The sequence below is a fragment of the Grus americana genome, chromosome 1 (genome assembly GCF_028858705.1).
Source record: "Grus americana isolate bGruAme1 chromosome 1, bGruAme1.mat, whole genome shotgun sequence".
Classification (NCBI taxonomy): Eukaryota; Metazoa; Chordata; class Aves; order Gruiformes; family Gruidae; genus Grus; species Grus americana.
This window is the reverse complement of record NC_072852.1, coordinates 52,057,589-52,083,313: the sequence shown is the minus strand read 5'-3', so window position 1 is coordinate 52,083,313 and position 25,725 is coordinate 52,057,589. Positions and strand designations below refer to the sequence as shown.

Sequence of the window (25,725 nt, the reverse complement as noted above, 5' to 3'; positions counted from 1 at the left end):
GAAGAGCTATTCAACTATTTAGAAAGTGTCACTGTAAATTAAAGATATAAGTAACTAATACATGTGTTGTAAATACATCATTTTATGTGAATGGTAGTTATATGAATTATATACTGTTTCTGATATCACACTGTAGGCAGCTAAACCAACAAGTTTAAAATAAACCTCTTCAAGAAAATTGGTTATTTTTATCTAGTGTTCTCAATTTTCAGCTTGAGCCAATATTTACCTATTCAATCAGGCCGAAGTTAAAATAAAGACTGACTGATAAGTATTTGTTTAAACTTCAGAAGCCCCCCACTTTTCTTTCTTTCTTATCTCAGTTTTCTCAACTATCAGCTTGCTGTCACTAATTGCCACACCTAATCACTTTTCCACTAGGAAGCAGCCTGGGACTGATAGGAGCCAAATATTTGGAAATCTGAGCTTTATTTGTTAAAAAATACACCCATTCTGGGGGAGGGAAGGTTAATGAAGAGTTCCCCACCTGAGCATTGCCTGCAGGACTGCCGGCCCTGCACTGGACTGCCCACCTTAGCCAGGGCCATACCCTGTACCAATGGCACCTACTTCTGCTTTAACTTAATGGCAAAATTTTGTTTGACACCCATAGGGTCCAGACTTTGTGTGGAAAGGGGCATAGGGGATCATGGGGGGTTCAGTTTGCACACACCAGGGTGGAGGTGGGTTTGCTGCTCCCGCCGCTTGTGGAGGGGGAAGAGCAGCATGAGAGCCTGGTTTGTGCTCCCAGGGGATGCTCCAGCCTCCATCCCACCCCCCCGGTCCACCATGGGGCTGGCTGACATTCTCCCTTCTGCTTCCCTTGCTGCATTTCTCTGCCCAGGTGATATACCGAGCCCTGTCACCGCCTTACGCCACGGAGGACCCGTACAGCGCGGAAGCCCAGGCGCAGCTGAAGATCACCAACCTGCGGGTGCGGCTGCTGGAGCGGCAGGGTTGTCCCTGCCTCCCGGCGGGGCCGGACCCCCAGCCCACGCAGCCCCCGCCACCCCTGCATTATGCTGTCTATGACTTCATCGTGAAGGGCAGCTGTTTCTGCAACGGCCACGCTGACCACTGCGTTCCCGTCGCCGGATTCAAGCCCGTCAAGGCAGCTGGCATTTTCCACATGGTATGTACATGCGCCTAACAATGTCCGCACTGCAGGAAAGCAGAGTTTTAAAAATACTAGGTAATGGTATACAGTATGGTATAGGTCCAAGTATACGGTATTTGACACGTGATGCCCTGAATTGCAAGCATAGTGAGCAAAAACGGTCTTCGCAAAGGAGGTGGTCTGAGGCTGAGGTGTTGGGCTTCCCTTGTGCCTCAGTGTAGGGTCCACCAGGAGTCTCATCCTTCAAGGGTGCTCCACAGTAATTTAAGTTTATTTATTTCAGGTGGATCCTTAAAATAAATTAAAATTGCTGACTCACTTCTTCCCCCAAACGCTAACTCTCAATAACACAATATCTAAAAGATAATAAATGCAGGGCATTTTGATGACAGAGAGGGAGGAGAGCTTCTTCGAATATAGCAGGGATCTTGTGATTGCCGTTGCTTCTGGAGTATCCTCAAATACTGGGCTGGCTCCTGAACTGAGAGGCAGGAGAGCTGAGGTTTGCCTGTCACTCCCAGGCTTTCCATTGCAATACCTTTCTCTGGATAAAAACCCTGTGCTCCAGTTTTGAGGGAACTCCCATCACAAAAGCTCGGCGCTCACATCCCTTGGGACTGACCAAGACCTAAGCCCCAGTCCTCCCGCATCACAGAGAAGCGAGAGCCACTAACCCGTTGGGGAGGTGATGGGCACAGCAGCGGCCGACGTGTTGGATGCTTGCAGCATGATGTGCCTGCACCCTGCCAGCCTGGGGACACCCTGGTCTCGCTGCCCCAAACACATTTTGTCCTTTCTGCCTGTCTTGGCTGGCTCTGAAAAGTCCCGGCTTTGCTGGCGGAGGAGCAGTGGGGAAAGCCGAGGCAGTCAAACATATTGCGCTGAATAATGTTAGAAAGGGCAAGATCATTAAAAAACCATAAGGCAGTTACTCGAGGTAAGGAGGTCTGGCATCTCTCCAGCTCTTTGGAGAACTTTCATTTCACTTAAATTATGGTCTCAGACATGAAGCAGACAGCATGTTTCCCTTCTAATAGAGCTAGTCTTGCAACATCTTGAAAATATAGCAGTTTGAAAGTGTGCAGCACTATGATTGATAAGGCTGTTTCAAGTAGCACTGCTCTGCTTTCCACAGATGTTCCCTGAGCGAAAGTCTTTGAAAGGAGCTGTTTGCTCAGGATTATTTCAGTGGGATACAATTGCACGGGAGTGTGCTCCGCAGCACCACTGAGAGTTGTAACAGAGCCTGCAGCCAAATACGCTTCTGGTACGGCTATAGCTTATGGAAACCATAGTGCGCAGGTAACAGGCGGTGCTGTGGGAAGGAATCAAGTGCCAGAATCACACTGAAAACCAAAGCAAGAAATAGCAACAAGCCCCCGCATCGGCCCCGAAGGGACTGGAAGTTCAACTCCGGTTATAAGTGTGTATGTGGCAAGAGTCCCAAAGGTGACGTTTCTGCAGTGAGGCTGACTCATTTCACTGTGCCTTACGGCTTATTCCCTATGTCCCATAAGGGATGTGCTGGTGTAAGGGTGACATAGCCCCACAGTTTGCAGGGAAGATCAGGGAGTGGTAAGATGTTTCCTCTCCCAATTCCACCTTTTCCACCATAGGACTGGGTCAGCTGGGGCTGAGCCCGGTCTGTGCTGGGCTCCTGCCTGGTGCAAGGCTGATGTGATTTGAGGACTGCAGTGGCACCCCACTTGTGCGTACCAGGCTGGGGTTTGCCAGTGCGTTGCTTCAAGATGGGAAGAGAGGATTATTTCCAAGATGACAGCAAGACACATGTGTGTGAATGAAAAGAAAAGGAATGGAAGATTGTGGAGTCCATGGCTGATTAGCTGGGAGAAGTGAGAAAAACTCCTGAAAAGAGAGTAGGATTTCAGAGAGGGAGCGCTTTTGTACATTTCCCCTGGAAAAGTCACATAAAAGGTAATTCTGAAGAATTACGGTCAGTCATTCAAGTGTGAGATGGGGACTTCAGTCTTGTCTTTATGTAACTTCATCTATGTGGGATTTTAGCAGAACCTTCACTGTAAAACTGAGGACAGCAAAAGCTAGGAAGCACATTACCGTTTCACAATATGATTGTAAAATCTGGCTCTGTTTATATGCTTGTTTAGACCAGCACACTCCTGAAGAATATCCCCTGGGTTAGAGAGTTAACATCAAAATTTAAGCAAATTTAAGATCCTTTAAGGAAAAAAAAAACTTTTCCAAAAAAAGTATACACAAGTTTTCTTAAGCCCCTACTTGGTCTCAGCCCACAGGCAAAATCCTAACTGCAGGCTTAGTTTCAGTCCCTGGTTGGCCAGCAGAAGAACTGGACGTGATATATTTGTTTTTCTCTTGGGCTGCTCTGGGCAGTAAGCCGGGATGTCCTGGCAGCACTGGCCGTGGCTGCCAGGTCTGGGGCAGGTCTCGCAAATCAGCCAGCAGAATTTCAGCCGTCTCACCCAGAGAGGATCTGACAAAGCCACGTGGGGATGCTGGTGGCTGCTGCTCGGGCAGGTTTGGTGCAGGGACCCGACCCGGGAGGCCAGGATGCTCCACTCAGCTCAGGACATCGGCCCAGCTCACTGGTGCGGGATTCCTCCCATCGGATGCATTTTTTCTCGAGGGCTGGGCCATCATGTGCGGCGAAGCTGACAGTTTTGAAGGTAAATATTCTGAGCGGCTGAAGGGAGGCTAGAAGTACAACTTGGCTATGAGATAATACTGACCTGGGACATCCTCAAGGCATGGGGATGGGATGTAAGAGGGTGGCTCTGTGGACAAAGAGGAGCTCCTTCCACCCCAGCAGAAGCAGCTCCATCTCCCTTCACTGGGGTGTGATAACCTCCTTTGCAATCCTGCTGAGTCGAGTCAGAGCAAAGGTGGACTTTACAAACTTCAAACATTCACCGTGAGAAAAAATATTTCACATTAGCCCCAACAGCAAAAGGCAATAGCCAGGGCCTGATAAGAGGTTTGTTTCTGTGCCCTCACTGCCATCCAGCTGCAAAACTCTACGTGATGCTCCTCTCTGTGGCGGTCACTGTGTGGGTACCACAGAGCAAAGCTTCCTGGCAGTTCCTAAAGGAGTAAGGAATTTATGTAAGAAAGCCCTGGGTTTGTTTGAGCATCAGAAATGCCATGTCAGCCTTTAGGTGAATTCTGAATATACAGGTGGGGCTCTTGCTCCAGAGGAGGGTATCTGTCCATGAGCTGCAGGGGAAGCCTACAGAGAGGACCTGGCTGCCTTCCAGCGATGGCAAGGGCTGCTCCTCATGGGTAGTATGATCCTGACTGTCCCTTGTTACACACTTGTATGCAACAAAGAGCTGTCAGGGTGACACAAGTATTCTTCCTTCTCTTCCCCACTCCTCCCACATTTATTCCAAGGGTCACGACCCAAATCTCATCAACAACAGCCCAATGCATGATCAGGAAAAGATGTGCATGGACAAACACACCTCACACTGTACCATGCAAAGCAGTTGGATCAGTTTGTGAGCTGCATTACATGGCAAAACACCCATGCAAGTAGACAAATGGATTCATAGGCACAGGAGATCACTCCTGATCTTCACTGGCCATGAGAGGACTGTTTTTTCAGCTGATGTGTAGCATAAGAGCTTCTCATCCCTTGCCAGTACCTCTGTGCATGGAGCTTTTGCAGTGCATCCCCAGGGCCTGCTTGAAACTATGACAAAAGTTGTGAAAGAGGAGATTGGCCTAGAAATAGGTAGGACTTTACAATCTGGGACTCCAAAGTGGGGAAAGCAAACTCAGAGATACCTTACCTGGGCTCTGCAGTTTGTCTCAAGGTGAGGGCAGGAGTTCATCCATCTCAGAGACTCCTTGGCTCTCCCTGACTGCAGAATCCTGCACAGCTAAGTGGTTTTCACGGTTGGCCTGAGTTATCAGTCTCAGAGGCCTGTGTCCTTGCTGGGGCTTCCTGCTTTTACCTCTGTGAGGTGAGATCTCATTATCAATTGGTGACTTCATTATCTCATTGATAATCCAATATTTTCAACTGTCTAATGTTTCCCACTCTCTCCTGCCTTTCCTCTCCTGTACTCCCCTGTCTGCACACCTTTCTCCTGCACTGAACAGTGAGAACAAATGAAGCAGTCTGGGTTTGTGCTTCCTCTTGTTCTCTTTCTCCCTCAATGACAGTTTTAATAACGTGATACAGCAGCTGTCTTTGCTCTGAAGAAATGGGAAACTAGAACCTAGGCAGGAAGAAGCTTCAATGGACTTAAGACATGTGCCTAAAGCGGTTTGGTGTGGCGCTGCTGCCATACTGAAATGGTACCGCTGCGGTTAGGCTTATACACTTCTTTAATAGTACAAGGTGCTGTGCCAGTGTAAGTCGAGGGCTTTTCCAGGAACCGTGGTTTATTTTCTAGGCTGAACAGACAAACCAGTTCAGAAACCTGATCAGTGAATGCATCCGAACTTGATTTCTGGCAGCTGCGCGACAATTAGGCACCAAGCCCCGGATATACCTCACCTAATTTTAGGCGTGCGGTTGATGGACCCAAGTTAGCCAGCTGATCTCCCTGGGCTCTTTCCATAGTTATGAAGGCATGGAGGAATACACTATGGTTGGGATCCCAGGTAGACTGAACTACCGTGCTAAAGCACTTCTGTATAGTCAAGCAGGGTGAATATTCCTCCCCCTTCCCATGTGGCCAACCCAGTGGCTGTTATAAATTGTTACTGTGCTACTGACATCAAAAGATGCTGAAGGTCTTCCCCAGCAGCACTGACAGAAGCCTATTGTACAAGGAACTAAAAAAACCCCACCAGACGGCCCCCACACCCTGGACAACAAGCTTTGTATTCTTTCACAAGAACAAGATAGGATATGAGAATTTTCTCATGCATAAATTTGGTTGTCTGGTGCTTAGGGAAAGAATACCTCCCTGCGTGCTGACAGCAGCCAGTAGGCATCGGTTCTAAAATTGGCACAGTGGCTCGGGCACAACACAATTTAAAAGCTATGGTTAGAGACTCGGCATGAATGCCATGATTTTCCTTGAGGCTGATATCATGCCCATTTTCCATGACAGTAAAAAAAAAAAAAAAAGAAAAAAAAAGAGAGAAAGTACAGAGAAAGTACAATTTTAGCAGTTTCGAGAAAGAGACTCTATTAAAAGCAATTGCCCCTCCCAGCTATTTGACCTATTTATGCTATCAGGTCTTTGGGACATTGATTTTCTTTTAGTGTGCATTTGTGTTGGACTCCACATAGTGGGTGAGTTCTTACAATATAAATCAATTCATAACAGGTGACTGAAAGCATTTTTTCCTCGATGCAGCATTTCTTTCTCACTGCCCAACATTTTGGAACATGATAAATAGGGGGGAAAGTATTTTATAAGATTCAACTAAAGAAAAAAAAAAACCCATGTATTTGCAGTGTGAAAGGAAGCGCTGGAAGGTTATAATTCAGCAACAAAAGGCTCGGGAAGGAAGCATGCCCTAGCAACTGTCTTTGTATAGAGAAATCAGTCACTCGTTTATCTTACAGAAGTCAGCTTTTGTAACACTGTTTGCATTGTGCCCTCTAATGACTGACGTTGTGACGGGGCTGTCGAGCTAAGAAGGGAAACAGTGTGAAAGCGAACTGGGATGTAAAGATCCCATGACAAAATGAAAAATGGTATGAGAAGGCTTTGCCGCTTAAATGAGTCAAGAGCCGTGTGAATGCTTAAAGCGGTGAGACGTACTGAGAACTGTGTTTGTGTACTTAGCGATGCTCCAGAATGACCCAAGTGGGTATGCCTTACAGTTAAATGTAAATCGAGGTGGATGAAAAGGGAGGAAAAAATGTCCTCTTGTTGATGTGTGGGGGTCACATTCAGCCTTCAGAAAGGTGCTGAGATGCCAGAGAAATCCCCGAGGCCCGGTACATCATTTCCCTCTTCTACTTTGGGTCCCAGCAGAGCTGCCGGGCTGGTTTCTCAGCAGGGAATTTACAGGACATTGCAGTCTTGATCTGGCCCTCCTACAGCTCTTATGCACATTAGTTTTGCCCAGTGTAGACAATCTTTTGGCTGTTTTTCACCTGCTGCTGCTTTTCTTTTCCTTCTATTACCCCTTCTTCTTGTCCTCTCTTTCTCCTATTTTCAGCTGTCACAGTATTTCTATATAACTAAAAAAAATACCTGTCTGCTGCAAGAAAGAGCTTGCTAATATTCACCTTCTTTTGTTGTTTCTGATGCATAAAAATCTTTTCTGTCATGCTGGAATTATGTAGAAGAAAAAAGATATTTTCTTCAATGGGATAAAGCTAGGATGGAGAGATGTTTAAAGCAGAGTTCTTTTGGAGGGTAATCGTTATAATGCTATTGAAAGAGAATAAATACATCAGCCTGAGGCAAGGTTTTTGAAGCACTTAGGTTGGACTTTTGTTAAATTTCTGGAAAAAAGGACTAGGGGAAAAAAGGTATTAACTAAACAGTTTCACTGAGAAACAAGTTATTAAAGAGCCCGTTTCCCTCCCCTTGCTTGGTTCAGATGGGCCATTTAGCTGTTTAGCTTGTTCATTAGCAGGTCTGCACCCCACTCTGCCTGGCTGAGAGGGGTCAGGGACACCATGGGACCTGGGGGGACCTCGCAGAGGCAGAGTTTTCTCAGGGTCCAGCCTGTTTGAGTAGCATCACTGTAAAGGCTCGGCACCGCGGGAATTGGGAACCCAGCTGCCTTTTCCAATGCTTGCTCCCAAAGACCGAAGCACGAACAGCGTTCTGCATCCATTGCAGAAGTGGGGCCAGCCGGGCCGTCATGTCCCGTGCCCCCATGGGTGCTCACCCAGACATGAGTCCCGCTGAGGTTATGAGTCCCTTGCCCCATGGCAAGCAGGGGCACGTGGGTTTGCAAAGAGTGCTTGGCAGGCTGGGCCACTGAACGGCCATCCCAGCCCACACTGAGCTGAGCAGCTTCTGCAGAGTGGGTGCAGGACCCACGGAGCGATGGAGCATCTGATGAAGATGCTGAAGCATCTGGTTGTGATGAATCCTGGAGGAAAGGAGACTGCAAAGCAGCACTCTTAGGATAAGGACTGGGAACACATGGTTCCTCCTGACCCAGGCTGTGACAGCCCCTGCCAGGCACTCAGTACTAGCCCCAGGAGCAGATTTACAGCCCCGCCGAGTCACCTGGGGAGCCTGCACTACGGACCTCTATGCTGGCCCTGCACTTGCCGTTATGCAGAAGTCAGAATTGCACTATTCTGTTATTTTTTTAAGCTTTTCAGCCAGACCTTTTGTTTCCTTCCCCCAGGTGCATCGTACCTTTACAAGCAATCAATACCAGGAGCATCATGTCCTGCTCTGCCTCGGGGACTCTCCAAACACCAGCTGGCTTGATTTGTGTAGTCTCCAAATTTGGCTTTTTTGCAGCTCTCCTTGCCACAGCATCTGAGAGCCCACAAGCCTGCTGTTGCTGCAGCAGTTTTTTAAGTTTATAAAACCTCTTTCTTCAGAGTTCACATATAGATTAAGAAGTTGGCACTCAGCTATTCAGCAATTTACTTATTAGCTCTGCATGCCAAATTAATGGCTGCACATCAGGTTCTTGGGATACCCGTTCTCTTCTGGTTTATTTTCACCCACCTCCCCCTATCCTGGCAACGTGGCATGCTCTATTATACAGTACTTGGGCTTTCAGAAAATGCAGGCTCTTATGCCTTGGGACCATGTATGCTCCTCAGCGGGGAGTTTTGCCTTGCTCTGTGCTGGTGTCTTGGGATGCTTAATCCTTTGAGGGATTCTTAGGTGCTGCTGAGATTCAGAGTCGTATATTGTTAATGCTGAGCGGCCGCTGGCTGATCGATTAAGTCTGATTCTTTGTGCAGCTTTGGCAAGGGGAGAGCTGAATTTGAGGGGTGAGGCTGCAGGCTGCGGGCACAGGCAGGGAGAACACAAGTCCACACAGTAATCCCAAGCGTCATTGTGTCTGAGACATGCCCCTGTTTGCAAGTCTTCTCCCACATCTCTCTTACTTCGGCATCGTGATCGTCAAAGCACCAAAGGACCACCTGGTTTTCACCATGGTTCTCTCTGGGTCCCTCAGGTCACCTTCCCCTCCTGATCACGCACATCCCAGGTGTGGTGGGTCCCTCTATCCTAAGACCTGGGACAGTCTGGCGAGGAACAAGCTGAAGGATTTCTCTGGCCACAGATGTGGTTCAGGATACTACAGCTTGTTTAGCCCTAACCACTCAATGGCCAAAGGGCTCACAAGAAACCCCTACCAAAAATGGCATCAAAGAGTTAGGGCTCCATCAAAACCACGGGAAGATGGCCACACAACTGATACAAGTTTAACCAATTTCTGTCTCCATGCAGCTGCATACTTTTAAGTATGTGTAAAGTAGCTCTGTAACATTGGTTTGTGTGTGGACTTTGCCTAAAAAATATAGAAGAGAGAAATTTTATTGCAGAGTGTTGATTTAGGAAAGCGAGGCTTCTGAGAGTTTGAAGAACGTTTTGTAGGTGGTAGCAGAAATGAAAATATGAAAACACAAGACACACTTTGAGAACTAAATATTCCCTCTGCAAATTTGTTTTGTTTCTTTTCCATATTTGCTTCTCATTCTTTTCAAACATTAGCACACATTTAAGCATATATCAATACAATAGGCCAGACAGACCAACTAGTATCCGCGGTGAGACTAACTGATATCTGCAATGAGGCCAAAATAGAACAGAAAGCAATGTTATCTTAGTACTTGTGCTTTAGCTTAGATACTTGCGCATTCTGTCTGACTCCATCTGTATCTGTCCATTGCTTACGCAATCCAGGCGCTGTACTGTATTTTGCTTATTCCTGCTTTGATGATCCAGACATTTTAATAAAGCAGGAAGGGATCACTTGAAAAGTTTTCGAAAGATTTTGCTATTTGTATTGCTGCTGAAAAGTCTTTTAAGGACCTTCAAGGTCATTTTAAACTTTTATCACTGACCCCTGTGAGATAGAAGATGAAATCTATTAATTAAAAAAAAAAATCAGAAAGTCATCATTAACCAGGAGCGTGTGTAGTGTGTATGTGTGCACCTACGTAACAAGCAGGAGCGGTTTACATGCTCAAGGTCCTCTTCTGTTTTGTTTACAGGTCAGGTTTTTCACAGGAACCTTTTTCGTGGCAGGTCTCGCCAGCAAGTCACACAGTTAGGGACAGCACGCTCATAAACCCACAAGTTAAACAGAGCGGCAGGCAGTGTGCTCCAGCAGCAGTTAAAGCCATGCCCCAGCCCCGGGCCGCATCACCAGCTACCCCAACCACCCTGTGTTGCTCCCGATGCCGAAAGCAGTCGGCAGCTGGTGCAGCTCCCCAGCTCCGCTGGTTTTATGGCCAACCTGTGGCATGAGGGTGGGAGCGCTGGCAAGGCAGGCTGAGGTCTCTGGCTCATTACTGAACAGCAGGAGAAGTCAAACCACGCTGTATTGCCTTCCTTTCTCTATCATTTTCCCCGCGACTGGTGAAGGAAGGGGCACTGTGTTTCAGCAAACACAGGACACCGGTCGTGCCTTGAGCCTAGCCATGCATCAGACATGTGCAGAGACTTGTAGCTGAAAAGCTCTTAGTAAAACTGTACTTAAAAGCAAAACATCTAGCAGACTAAAGCTGCAAGCACAGGCAGCCACTGAAGTAGCTATGGCAGGGTAGCTGCCTGCCACGCTCCACGGGAAAAGGCAGGGCCTTCAGCCTTGCTGGTGGAGCCGTGCTGCTTCAGAGCGTGATTTCACTGCATCTAGGGGCTGCCCAGCTGCTCTTGCCCTCTGGCTACGTCCTGTTTTCTTTGCCTTTGCCAGCAGTGTGAGTAATGCCAGCAGCTGACAGGGCAGCTGGCACTGAGCATGCTACCCTGGCTTTTCGTGTCTAATTACCCCTTACACTAGGCTGTCTAGCTGTTGAATTACCTATCTGTCATGAAGATATCTAAGTATAGTCCCTCACAGTCTTTGTACTATCCCTGGTTCTTCCTTTGTGAGGCAAAAACTCTGCCTAGGATGAGTAGATATCTATGTTTCAGGGGTTTGAATTTCTTTTTTTTTGTACTTATTTATGTTGGTGATAGCTGGTCACACAGAGCTGGGTGCTGAGGTTGTGAGCGCAATTCCTACAAGTGTGCAAAGGTGTTTTGATGTTTGGGAGGGCAAAAAAAAGAAAGCTTTTACGGCGTTTCCCAAGGATGCTTTGGATCTTGGCTTCTTTTAATCTCTCCTGGAAATTCATGCTGCATCTGGAAACTCTCTGCTAAAGAGTCTTTTAGATCTCAAAAAATAAAAAGCTGTGATATGCAATATCATGACATGCAGATCCACAAATATTAATCTAATTGAAAGCATAACTGCAGAATATTTGCCTTCAATTGAATTAGACACCAAGACAGATATCATGCTAGCCCTCTTTCTAATCTATGTAATAGCATCTAGCTACTGTGGTATCTCCTGTATATGGGCATTGCTCATGCCCCGGAGACTCTTTGGGCATTGCCATGGGTGATCCTTGCTCTCTTTGCCCTACTAGGTCCATGGGAAATGCATGTGCAAGCACAACACAGCAGGGTCCCACTGCCAGCACTGCGCCCCGCTCTACAACGACCAGCCTTGGCAGGCTGCCGATGGCAAAACTGGAGCCCCCAAAGAGTGTCAGTGTAAGTATCCAGCCAGGAACAGTGTCTCCAGAGCCTCTGCTGGAACAAAACGCTTCCTCCTTGCATGTCTGTGTTTCCAAGAGGCAGCAGACACTGGGGTGGTGGGCAGCTGTTTGGGAAGCAGCTCAGCGAGCGAAGAGCCAATGCCACATTCCTGCCCAGCGTTGGCTGCATGCTTGTATGGCAGGGACAGTCCCATTCGCAAAGTCCCTCACTTGGAAATCCTCATGAGACCATGTTGCCTGCTGGTCTGGCCTTTCTGCGGGACCCAAGCATATCTCCTTCAGATGTGGTCTTCTGCTGTGGGCAAGACTGCAGCCTGCCAGGGTGCCTTGGAGGCAACAGGGGCCCAGTGTTGTCCTCTCCATGGGCACCATTGACAACTATGTTTGCAGGAGGTATGGCCTTCAACTGCTGGACTTGGGCTCTGCTCAGCCCCTGCGTACTGGGGGCAGGGAGCAGGGGGAGCCAGGGGCTCTGGGGAGGTTTGAGGATTACTTCTGCAGTGTTGAGGAGGGATGCTTGGGGTGAGCGCAGGCTGCAGGGGACCGCAGAGGTCACGAGGTGATCTGCTTCGGTAACTCCAGCAGTCTAGCCAGGAGGGCACTGAGGATTAACCACACCACCCCAGGAAGGTTTTCAGGCATGCTGAGCACTGTCCTGGTGTGGCTAGGATGCTATCAACACTTAAGCTGGCATCAGCCTGCCTATATGTGGTCATACCTTGCTGCAGTACAGATGTTCCCCAAGGGAGCGACAGTGAGTCCCTGCTTCCACCGGCAATATTTGATGTGCAGGGGTTGGAGCAGATCTCATTTGGCCTCCAACTTCAGGTGTGTGGGCATCCAGACTTCCTCCGCTGCTGGGAAAGGGGGATGCTCGCCCTCTCTCACACACCTTCCCTCCACCTGCCTTTTCCCTCCCTCAGCTGTAAGGAGCGTCCCATGTGGCAGGTGCTGTATGGGGCACTGCTGATTTCTAAAGCAGGGAGGGAAGGATCCTGCCCTAGCAGGAGCAGTAAATGTGGGAGGTCTCCCTGTGCCGACCTGACCGCCTTACTGCCCTTCTACTGGGAAACTTGTAAAAGAGTTAAAGAAATTATTTTTTCCTAAATGTCCCCTCTAGAGGTTGGGAAGCGTAGATGAAAATGAGATGATACTTCATGCATCTGAATGAATAACGGGTTTGTAGGTCAGGTCTCCCATTCCAAAACGTGGCTTGGGTTTTTGTGTCTCTTTTCTATAAATCAACATCTTTCACTGCCTTAATGACTCTTTCTATTCCCTTTGGCTTCGTCTCAGCTTGCAAGTGTAATGGGCATGCCGACACTTGTCATTTTGACATGGATGCGTGGCTGGCATCAGGCAATCGCAGCGGCGGCGTCTGCGACAACTGTCAGCACAACACGGAAGGGCAGCACTGCCAGCGCTGCAAGCCAGGCTTCTACCGGGACCTCAGGAAGCCCTTCTCTGCCCCAGACGCCTGCAAACGTAAGTCAGTGACGTTTTACTAGTAAAATCCTTCTGTTAAGTAGTAGGGTGTCAAAGGTGAGGTCTTTCTGCCCCTCCTTGGAGCAATCTACTTGCTTCAGTGAGGGACAGGGAGCTCTCTGAATTCCCTTTTTGATGTTGTTTGCAAAAAGCAATGGTGCGGGTTGCAGGGCAAAAGCCTTCAGATGCCATTGATAAATCTATCCTGAGGATCCTTGTAGCTTCGAGGCAAGAGAAGAGAGATGATTCACTTACTTTCTCCTGCTATTTTTGGAAAGAAAAAACTGCATCATGTTTGCATGTTCTCTGTGTTTGGTGATTACCTCAAGTCCAGAAGAGGGGCGCCTCAGCCAACAGGGGTGCAGCTGATAAATAGCATCGCCCACCAGTGCGTGTTTGTGGCAGCAGCAGGTGGGTATGGAACACAAGTTAAGTGATATTCCAGAAGATGTGACACCAAGGAGGCCAGGCCAAAGGCAATGACTTGGCCACATGTGAAATTAAATATTTCCCAAGCAAAAGCAGCCATCCAAAAACCACTCTCCCCAGGGACCACTGTGAGCAATGGTGACTCACCGTGGGGGACTCCAGATCCCCAAACCACACTGAGCACATTACACTGGTCAGCTAAATATAGAGCACAGGCATGCTCTCCGCTCTGCGCCTACAGCCACCCACCGCCTTCACCAGATTTCTCCTTGCTGACCCAAATCTGGAGGATGACCTTCATGGGTGCAGAAAAAAATCTGACTGACACCTTGCTTGTGTCATTTGAGGGGAGACTGAGCACATCTCTTTCCTCCAAATGAGACATGCCTGTGTTTAAAGGAAGAGAAACCCTTTCAGGGTGGGGAGCTGCACCCCAGGCTGGGAGGGTGTGTGCAGTTTCACTTTTGTCTGCGGGGTTGGGTGGGGAACAACCGTTTTTGTCCCGCTCCCTCACTGCACATCATCCTCGTGAGACTCCTGGCAGCCCCACCAGCCTGTCGCAGAAGTCCTCCTCCTCTCCACCTTTCACTCATTGCAAGGAGAAGCAGCAACAGCTGAACCGCCTGTTTTACAACCCTAATTCTCTTTGTGAAAACAGAATTGACCACAGTTCTCCATTACTTGTGTAAATAATTATTTCACTGCTGTAGTATGTACACAAATTTGTTTTTTTAAACAGTGAATTTAACGACTTTTTTAAGTTGCTTTACCTATTTGTGTACATAGAAGTTCCAAGTCTCCTCTGAAACATCAGATACTTTCCCTCTGTAATTATTGCCAGAATTTACATAACAAACTTTTGTTTTGGAGTCTCATTAGTAAAAAACAGGTTTAAATCTTGCACTTAGACTCAAAGCAAGTCTTCAGGGTTTTTCCTAACTCATGGATTCAGCCTTGCTGATTAAATAAAAAACAATTGGATTAATTGACTCCTGGTAGAAAACACAGAACTAAATACTGAAATAAATTCTGTATGGGACCCTCAAGCTCTGAAATATGCTTTTACTGGGGTTGTGCTACCTTCACTAGGATTGTAATTTGTGATGCTCTTTACGTGCCTGCTCCCATCAGGGAAGAGCACACATTTTTCCAAGGCCACTGAAGCCAAGTCAAGCTTTGGCACCCATTTGAGTGCGGTCTTCTGGACACCTAAAAATAACACCCTTCACCTTGGAGGTGGTAGAAGTGGCCACCATCTCCTGTGGCATCTCATGCAGCCCATGGAGGGACCCATCATAGCATTTTCCTGGTGCCAAAACTGCCAGTCCAAATTCTGTGGCTCTTTGGAGAGTCCAAGAGGAAGCCAAATGGCACCTCCCGGGCTGGCCAGCACGGAGCCTCCTTCCCTGCAAAATCAAATGGAAACAGAGGTCTTGGGACGCATCACTGCTAAACAGCCACAGCTCAAAGGGAAGGCTGCCAACAGTGTGTGTGTGTGTGCGCGCGCCTGCGTGCAATTTAGACCAGCGCTAATGAAGTCAGGCATTACATCACATCATTAGCTATATGTTAGCCAAATCCCAGGAGACTCGATTAAAAGTTTCTGCCAGCCCTTCAGGGCAGGAGGAAGCTGTGGAGATGAGATGATTAATGGGTATTTTGTTGACATATGCCGGTGCTCAGTCCTCTTGGCTTTCTGCATTCATCTCTAAATCACTAGCCCATGGCATACCACTTTTCACATTTTTTCCCCAGGAAAAAAGTGTGCCTGACATAAAGACTATGAATTTGTTTCTATTACACTTCTTTAATGCAACAATCCAGCCTCTTTATGGACCACTATGTATTCATGAACTCTGGTATTTAAAGGCCAAAGGTAAAATATATTTGACAAGAACTGTAAGATATCATTACAGATAGTTAGAAAAAGTCTACATTTATTTACCTTCTGCATTAGGTACATCTACTTTGTTGCTCTTTTTTTTTTTTTTTTTGGTATTTATGAATTACAGAGCACAAATTAATCAAGTATCTCAGGGAGACAACTTTCCCCAGCATAAACTGGGTTCCACAAAAATGTAGGGAGTATCTGAATGCTTTCCTTTCAGAGACCCTGTTGCTACAAACACACAGATTATTTCTCTCTGGGCTTTTCAAACCCTCACAAATGCTCTCTTTCCCAAGACCACTTCACCATTTCCCTCCTGGTTTCCTGCTGCTGGGGCTGCTCCCTGCACCCGGGGATCCGGCATCTCACGGGGGAGCCCGGCAGCTTGCAGGGCCGTAGCAAATGACTAATGACTGTTAAATTAAATTATATAAGACCGATTACAGCCTATGCCTGGCACATTTCCAAGGACCGTGCCATGGTCTGCGATAACAAGGGACGTGCGTGGTGCCCTGTTACTCTTTCAGGGACGGCCACGGCATTGCCTGCTTGCTTCTGGCTCAAGGCACCGTTATTGCTCAACCGCAGGGTAGCATTGAAAATTTAAAAATACCAAGGTCAAAGTAAATAAAGGAGTTGTTAAGCCATAATCTTTAAGGATACTTTAAAGATTCTTGTAGGCAAAGACTGTATATCATATTTGCTCAGGAGTAGGTGTGTACCTGATAAAATGAGATGTTCTGCTGTTTAAACCAGCAATCTGATGACTCTTTCCCCCCACCATACATATCGGTCCTTTTCTTTACATCCCTTATGAATTTTTAAGCCTCAACTACAGTATAATTGCAGACAATAAATCAGGTTTTATAATTGCTGAGTTTATTTTTGCTTTTCAACTGTAGGTTTTTGAGGGTAAATATTTGTCATTTCCAAAGGTTAGCTGGCAGCTGAAGAAACCACAACAGGGGGGGAATTCCCGCCCCGTCAGAGTCCCGTTCACTGGGTTTCGATCCCAATCAACACAGGCAACGCTGAGACAGGGCTGTTAATTCATATGTGTGTGAAAAGTCACGTGCAAAATATTACTATGTAGTATAGGGAGGTAAATTGTCATTTTAACAATGTTGCTTATGAATCGAAAGGAAAGCAAAAAGATCAAGCCTGTGGAAGGTTTCTCTTGGTCCCAGGCTAGTGGTGCCCAGCCAGCCCTTCTCTCACTGGAGCTCCCTTGGCCATGCAAACCCCCAGCCTCGCCGGTGGGGTGGCCACGGCACGTGAGCCAGGCACTGTCCTGAAGCCTCGCACTGAGAGTCTTGAGCTCTGCGCCCATGTAGCCACCACAAAGTGCCATCCGACATGGTCTGTAGCTGCTTTATCTGCTGCTCGGCTGCTCCTCTCACCTTCCTGGAGGTGGGTCTCCTACTATCCGTGCTACAGTGAGGCACAGATTGGATGGGAGGAGGAAAATGGGGTCTAAACCCAACACTCAGAGCAGCAGCCCATGAGGGAGCAGTAGCTGCAGCTGCCAAATGTATCATCAGTCCTGCAGTCCTTTTCTTCCTGCCATTGCCATAGTATGGAAGCACTTGGTCCTATTTTCATGCATTTCTTTCGAAGTTGGTACAACGCACTCACCTTTGAGTTCTTGAGTCTCATTTCCGTGCTCAGTGCATAGTGACAGGCTGCACTTTATGTCTCTGCATTGCTCAGCAGGTTCCCACTGCAGCACGTCACAAATATTTACCTCGTTGTAAATTTGCCACCCAAAGCATCCAGATTAACGCTACTTAATGTCATCTTGGGACTCCACCCAAGATACAAGACCAAAAAGCTTCAATTCACCGGCCACTGATGGAAAGCAGGTCAGCGCCTTGGGAGGTCATAGGGGAGCAGCCAGGAAGGATGGGGTCCATGGAGGTGGGTGCGCAACCCTTGTAGAAATGAGCAACCTTCACATCACATCTCTTTGCAGCTTTTGTTAAAAAGTATAGCCAACTATATTCTCATTTTTGATTGCCATGTTAATTGCCTACGAGCTTGCTGCCATATTTTTCATAATAGCCTTGGTAAATTTAATATTCTTGCCTCACCATGATGTTGCCGCTGCCATTAAATTCTCTATTAGGAAAAAAAAATTGTGCGAAAGCGTTGTCTACAACATAAAAAGCTCCAACCCCAGCATGGTTGGGAGTAAAACTCCGCTGAAACCCAACCGAAACAGGACCAAATCTCTCTCTGAGCAGTGGGCTTAGCTCACCGACTGCAGGAGAACAGAAGAGCTTTAAGTGCTTGATATTTCCCCTGAAGGGGCTGAGGAATGCCACAAATACCCACCACATCTAGAAGGAAAAGAGAGCATTTGGCTACGTGTGTCAGGTGTAAAACACTTCATAGACTTCAGGAGAAAGGTATGCGAGTCTCGGTGAGCACTGTTGAAAACTATGCTATTAAAGGTACTGGAGTTCACTGCCTCCAGCTAGTTATGCAAGTTTATGGAGAGGCTTTCTAATCTTTTAATTTTATATAATTATATTTGTTTGGGAATAGAAAGGGTGGGGGAAATTCTGGGATTACTTTGGCAAAGATTTTGGAATCATAGTCGCCTCTAAGTTAACTGCCAATATTAATCTATCCTTTAATATTTTGAAATGACACTTCAGGTATGTCAAAACCCTGAAACCACAAAAATGTTGTCAGAGCAAAATTAAATATATGTGTGCAGCAATAAGTATTTTAAGAGAAAGAAAGGATGTGTTGCATGCAGTGGCTTTTCTGCTTTATCACCTTCACAGATGCAAAATAAAAATATGCATATTAGAATTCGGTGAAAATTTTCCTAGCAAATGAAATTTTCTCAAGAAATCCAATTTTTATGTAAATGGAGTTTTAGACAAAAGTCTTTCAGCAGGGAATTTTTTGCCATAATGCACAAGGCTGACTGTAACACGTCCTGGTCAGAGAACCAAACCCTGAGGGAAGGAGAGCACAAGTCACTCAGCTACTGGTCCTGCGGGGCACCGCGTTGCCTGCTGGCCAGGCCAAATGGTCCGAGGTTTGGCTCACACTTTTGATAACTGTATTTCTGATCTTTGAAAAGATTAACATCTTTGGGGGGGAAAAGATTGTAGTCTTGCAACAGACACAAATTACATTTGTGCAAAAGAAAAATCCTAAGAAGTAGGTAAGGAAAACTTCACGTCACCTATTTTAGGGCATTCTTTCTGATTTGTGAGAATGGCCATTTCTCCCAGTGTGTCCCAGTACGCTTCCAGTGCATCATTCTGCTGCAAGGGGCTGTGGAGGAGGTAAAAAGAGCAGCTGGCATTTCTGACATGCGCTCTGCAAACCTGTGTCCCAGAGTATATGCAAAAGTATATGCAAATAATGTTTTGAAATGATGGCTTTAAAAGAAAATCAGAGACAGAGAGATACTTTTTGTTCAGCCTCCACTTAATTAAAATGACTGTTCTCGGGGGGGGTGGTTTAACCTCCTGGATGCAAGACAGTTGTTATTACTTTAGAAAGCAGTTATGCTCAGATTCATTTTTGCAGTGAAGCACCCACAGCTGCTTAAACATCACTGTGAGCCAGGCACATCCCTGGGTGCTTGGTTGGACTGGAGTCCAGATGCTATAAGGAAAGTACTGAAGGCCTGTTTGGCAAAACATAACGTGAACCCAGGGTAGGTTGACTAATTAAGATACCTCACAAAAGTTAAAGTCATACAGTTTCTAAAGGGAGATTCTGGTTATATTTATACAGGTGAGAGGAAAAAAAAGCCCAGAAACATAATTGTCCCTAGGCAGAGCAGTGGTTTCACAAGCATCTCCCGCACCTTCGTCCCGCAGAGGTTTTGCACTCACAGATGCTCTCTCTTCCCCCGCGGTGTCCCCTGCAGCTTGCTCCTGCCACCCCCTGGGATCGGCCACGCTCCCCCTGGGGCCCCACACCTTCTGCGATCCCAGCACCGGTGACTGCCCCTGCAAGCCCGGGGTGGCAGGACCCCGCTGTGATCGCTGCCTCCCCGGCTACTGGGGCTTCGGTGCCTACGGCTGCCGCCCCTGCGACTGCGCCCGCAGCTGCGACCCCCGCACTGGTGACTGCCGCAGCAGCAGGTGAGTTGGGGGGTCCCAGCTACCCCCCCAGCCTCAACATAACCCCCATGATCTCCATCTCAGGGAAGGCACTGCTCCGACCTAATTTATGCGTGGCACGCAGTCTGAAAAATATCCGTTATATAAAATACCTGGCGTTTGGTATGGTCAGGAATTGGGGATGGAGCGGGAGCTGAGGTTGCAGTTCACCTGGGTGCCTGGCACGCCGTGGCACGGCACTGACGAGGTTGGATTATTGGCTGTCGGTGCTGGTGTTAATGCATGGGGTGTTTTCCATAACCTTCACAGTTGCTTCATTTCCAGGAGCAAAATGTGAGCCTCAGGGAGATCTGAGTGAGATGAGACCAAAGGGTTAATATTGTTCTGTTACAACTCAGCTTGCATTGACTGTGCTGGACTTAGAGTCAGGCTCTGACTTTTAGAAGACAGCACATTTTAATAATACCCCACTCTCCAGATCTTATATGTTGCCTTTTTTTACCGCACTGGGGATATTTATACCATATAAATCCCTATAACGCATTTTAAACCCCAGATGGATTCATGACCCACTCTCACAATACTCAAACTGTTTGCTTTCCAAAAGTGCCCCTTGTGTTTGACACCACCAAGACGTGCAGTCATGTTGCGCCCGGAAGATGGGTTGGTACTGACCCTGCTTTCCGCCAGCCCCAGGAGGAAGGCTGACCATCTCCCTTTCCCCCCAACAGCTCGGACATGACCTGGCACAATGAAGCACCTCCTTTCCAGGCAGTGCTCAATGAGAGCGAGCCCGCCTGGGGCTGGGAGGACGAGCAGGGCTTCTCAGCGCTCCGGCACTCCGGTAGGACGGCACTTCGCGCGTTTACCTGCCCCATCCCTCCCGCCAGCAGCCAACACAGATACAGTCTTCTTCACTGGCTCGTAGTTAGTGCCCTGGCAGTTGCAGGAAGGGATGGACATTCCCCCATCAATGTCCTGTGTGACCACCTCCTCCCCCTCCATGAGCCGGAGGAGCTTTACGGCTCGTCCCATCAGTGCGAGGACATGCAAACCCTTTAGGCAGATGCTTCATGCTGAAAGCCTGTACCCAGCACTTAGCTGTCAATAAGGCAAGAGTTGCCTGCCTGAATTTGCAGTCCCTGCTCTGAATTTCAAGGCTGTATACTCTCATGTTTTACTTGGTCATCATGTTTTAAATGTGTCTTTGTATTCAGTAGAACTACTATATGCTGGACAAACTGGCAACATTATTTAGAGGGTAGGGTTTGCCACTTCACTGGCAGCAAATTAGGACATTTCTAACTCAGAATTTCTTTCCCCAATACCCACAACAATTTTGGCATCAATTGCAGTTTATGATGCAATTCAAGATGGCCTAGCGTTTCAGCTACGGCTTCAACCAGGGAAGTTATTTCCCTCCTGTCCCCCCCAGTCTGGAGGAGGTGGGTGCTGCATGAGGTTGCTGTGAGGCAGGTTTGCCCCACGGCGCAGCATCAAGCCGTCCTCCCTTGCAATTGCTGCATGCAGGCAGGCAAGCGTCATTTCCTCCGTTTTCAGAAAGTGGCATGATAAAATCTCAAAGATACAATAATCGAGTTAATTGAGGGGAAAGCTCCATCATTTGTCTGGGCAACTTCATTTTAAACGTAAATAAGTATATCATGTTATTCTTTGTTCTAAGATCACGGAAGTCATTAATCTGCCTTAACCTCTGCAACATTTCCTTTTAAAATTTTGTCTGGTACATTACGGTGTGGAAAATACCATGGGGAAAGACATGTGTGTTATTTGCATCCCAAGGCAAAATAATAAGGCCTTTGTTTCCCTTCTCTTCAAATTGTAAACAAGGAATAATTGCCCTTGGACTAAGATTGTACATTCAGCCTGAATCTGAAAATAGGGCTTTTTTTGCACAGGGCTCATGGACCACGTGAAAACTTCTGGCAGGTCCCAGGATCTGCCTGCAAATGCTCCTGTCCTTTAAGTACAATCCACACCTGTTTGCTTCCTTCTCTTTCCCCAGGTAAATGCGAATGTAAAGAGCAAGTTTTAGGGAATCCCAAGGTCTTCTGCGGGATGAAGTACACCTACGGTGAGTTGTGGGTGAGGTGGCAGAGGCGTAAAGGGAGGTGCTACGAGGCAGCACAAGAGTGTAAAGCATGAGAGGTGCTGCTGTGTGCACCACCCCAACCTGGCAAACCTGTGGGCTACTTAGTCTAAGGGCAGATCTTTGACCTTTCCAAAATATATAGATCTCATGGTGCCAAGTCAAGGTAGGTGAAGCGTCCTGCTGTTACCCACCTCTCTTGCTACCAAAATACCCTTGTGCCAAAATCATGGGGGGACGAGAGCTGGAAGTGTCCCTGAGACGTTGTCAAGGTCCAAGACAGACTGTAAAGCACTGTTTCCAAAAAATGGGTCACTGAAACTCTGTCTGTAGACCAGGTGCCCCAAACACAGCCTAGAAATCACTAAATCTGAATAACACCAAATGTAAGGAGGGACGGTGATCACCACACGGAGAAAATGGCTCCAGCAGCTACTGGGAACTTTCCCCTGTCAACAAAGTTTAACTTTTGCAATGGGGGAGGATGTATATTGTCTATATGTCTATTGGATTTAAATGAGAGAGGTCTTTGTTTCCCAAGACCTCTCTGGTGTGTTCCAGTGAACCACCTCCTTCATACCGCAGCAGAGCAAGGAATGCTCTGTGTAGCACTCCCTTCTTTGACAGTGTTCCAGGGGTCTCTTGCACCTGTTTCATCCTGCACTGAAGTTGAAAATGCGCAGAGAGATAACCCCTACCTCTGCAGGCTGCAGAGCAACCTACAAAGGGAAGTTCAAGGGGCCGCCAGCTGTTGAAATATAGCCCTGGCTTAGCGATATTAGGAAAAAATCTGATTCTGCTTTGCTTTGCTCCCTGGCTGCGATAGTGACCGTGTTTAATCTTGCAAAAGATAAGGAATAATAAAAAAAAAAGTCACAAAACCCCCAAGTTCATAAATCTTATCTAAAGTGCACTCAGGCTTCCCACCCTTTCATCACTCAACATGCAAAGGTGTCAGCTAAATTGGAGAAACAGATGAATTATGGGGCTCATCATGAGCTTCAGGAGGCCATACAGTAGGAAGAGAGGTTTCCCTGAGCTTCCTAATGCACAGCACTGAATAAAGCACCACCATACAGTGACACCTACCATGGCAGGTATCAGCACGGTCGGGGGGAGGATCACACGTGGGACCTGAGCCTGGAGCCTCCAGCACGCAGGGGCTCAGCAGGTGAGATACCTGGTGGCAGGAGAGTGCCTGTGGCTATCTGTGAGCTCAAAATACCTCGGATTTGCCTCAGTCCCCACCAACCTCTCAGTCTCCGCCATTGCATTTGGATCTGGCGGTTCTGCAAAGCAGGGAGGACGGGCAGCAGGAGTGCTCACCAGGGTGGGATGGGGGCAGCCCCTCGCACCCCTGCCTGCTGCCTGGCCTGCCTGGGCCGAGGCTGGCAAAGCCTCCAGGTCCATGCCTAAAAGAAAGGCTTTCTGCTTGATTTCCAAAAGTGCTGAGGAAGCTGAAGTCTTTGCTGAGCTCCGGGGGAAAATGAGGCCCTCACAAGTTTTGAAAATCAGATCATTGGACCTCTCCTGCTGCCTGCATGGCAGGTCCAGGGGCTGTGGCCAAATCAACTGGTTCCTCCCCACGGGTATGGAGATGTACGTGCTCCCCCGGCGGCTGCGCTGACCCCACGGTCCCCAGCAAGGAGCGTCGGGCTAACTCCACTGTAATGAAGTAATTGTCCTCACCGCTTCACCCAGACACCTGCATTAGACCAAAAAAAAACCTAACAAAAAAGACTATTGTGAATAGTTTATATATTCCTGGGTTTGAATTCATGTCTTACCAGTGATCAAGACTAAGATCTTGTCAGCTCATGACAAAGGCTCCCATGCAGAAGTCAATGTGAAGATCAAGAAAGTCTTGAAATCCACAAAGCTGAAGATCCTCCGGGGCAAGAGGACACTCTACCCTGAATCCTGGACTAACAGAGGCTGTACTTGTCCCATCCTCAATCCCGGTAGGTTTGACTCCCCAAGCAGTGCATCCCCCAACCACTTTTACACAGGTTTAATTCCCACCCCTCCATCCCCTCATGCCAGTGAGCTGAGATTGCAGCCCAGTGTTGATTAAATTATTGGCTGTTACATCATTTGGATTCCAACAGCAATCTCCATCAAATTTGAATGTTGTAGAGAAAAATTTGGTTCATTCTATAGACTTTCAAACATATGATTCTCTTTATGATAATAAGAGTCTTACAGCTTTACGTTCCCAGAGGGAGAGAGGTACATATCACACCATGAGTATATGACATATCTTTTCAAAACTAATGCTAATTTGAATCCATGAAACCACATTTAAATCTGATTTGAGTCATGATATTGTACTAAAGTTCTAATCTAAACTCCGGGGAAGATGTGTCTTTGAAAGTAACCCTAATTTGCATTTACAAGATTTGAAAGAGATTCCCTTATGAGGTGAGAGGGCAGCTTTGGCTTCACAGTTTCTTCTCATCTTCTTTCACTGAAATGGAGTATAACCAGTGGTGGCTAAACAGTGCATACAGTCTCTGGCACGGATGAGGAGATGCAGACTCAGGGTTTTCTTCAATAGAGAAAAACTAAGCTCCAGCTGACACACCTTTCTTTACAACTCCGAGATACACCAACAGTTGCCAACTAATTCAGATAAAGGGTTTTCTTTCCGTGAGGCGCACACATCACTTGGAAATCACTGATCGAAACGTCGACTTCAGTGCTGAGTCGTCCTTTATGTATGCAGCATTAGGAACTTCCTTTGGGGGGAGAGGGCTGTCTGCAAGGCTGGATCGCACAGAAAGGTTATTCATTGATGAGGTGTTTGCAGTCTGCTTTCATCTCCACCGGAGTGACCATCTTTGGCTTTGAAGGCAAAGCTGACATGATAGCACAGCTGTAGTCAGGAAGTCTTGTAAGGTGCAAGGGTCAGATGAATCAGCAGCGTTATGCGGGATTTTACTATTTAAGTGCAGTAAGACTTTGGATATTGGTAAAACACCATAAGTCCATAGTTAAATTGATACAGCTATTTTATTTTTCCATATGCAATGCAAATGCAAGCAAGAAATCCTTAATGTGAACCTGGAGGAACACCATGAAAGCTGATAGACCCTGAGGGTGCAGGGCAGCCCCGCACCTGTCACCAAGCTTTGCGACTCCACTAACTTCAGAGGAGCTTCACTGATTTTCCCCAGCAGAGGAAAAGGCAGCAGCAATCACACAATCTATGAAGATCGCTTGGATACCAGCAGAAGGGTGGAGGTGCAATTGTCTTTAGGGACAATCCAGGCTTCTGACATATCAGGTGTTACTCCCTTGCTAGGTCTCATGATTTACACTGCAAAGCTCGGTATTGTCTTGAAATGTAGCTGCTGGAGTGCCATGAGTATAAATTAATCTCAGCTTTCATGTTGGAAAGAAGTTGTGAAGTTTAGTCCTAATGGGAAACTTGAAAACATCAACTGAGTGCATCTTCAAGGTTCAATCATTTCAAAGGGAAAAAAAAGGATCCCAGATATTTTTTTAAATCTCATTATTTTCTTTAGCTTCCACATTCATTTCTGAATGGTTAGCAATACTATAGTAGCAGATTTAACCCTCTCTCAGAGTAAGAGCTTCTGTCCTCCAGATGAATAAACCAACAACAGCCGGAAAAACATCCAAGCTGACATAAAACAATTTCCTGACATGTAGCTGTAATGGAAATCACGTCTCCCAAAAACATAGAGGAGATCAAAGATTAAAATAAAAGAAAGACAGACATATTTTTATTCTGTCTCAGCACGCTAAAGGGATACCAAAAGGAGGGCAAGCTCTTAAAGGCTCTGGCAAGAAATGAAAACTCCAAGCATTTATCAAATCTCCATGGGCTGTTTTCAGATGATAAATGTGTTTAAGTTCCTGTGAGGGGATATTCACTACCCTTGCACACCTTCCCCTCCACGCACACCCATAGAG

The 25,725-nt window shown here is 47.1% G+C and overlaps 1 protein-coding gene across 2 annotated transcripts in view; it reads left to right on the top strand.

The window, feature by feature from the left end:
- The window catches only part of NTN4 (netrin 4), a 50,043-nt gene that overhangs the window by 20,963 nt on the left and 3,355 nt on the right, over nucleotides 1-25,725 (top strand). For both annotated transcript variants that reach the window (XM_054804234.1, XM_054804244.1), the window contains exons 3-9: nucleotides 845-1,132; nucleotides 11,649-11,775; nucleotides 13,077-13,265; nucleotides 19,481-19,697; nucleotides 20,408-20,520; nucleotides 21,703-21,771; nucleotides 23,577-23,747. In XM_054804234.1, coding sequence (XP_054660209.1) covers nucleotides 845-1,132; nucleotides 11,649-11,775; nucleotides 13,077-13,265; nucleotides 19,481-19,697; nucleotides 20,408-20,520; nucleotides 21,703-21,771; nucleotides 23,577-23,747 — 1,174 coding nt within the window. The remainder of the gene's footprint in view (nucleotides 1-844; nucleotides 1,133-11,648; nucleotides 11,776-13,076; nucleotides 13,266-19,480; nucleotides 19,698-20,407; nucleotides 20,521-21,702; nucleotides 21,772-23,576; nucleotides 23,748-25,725) is intronic.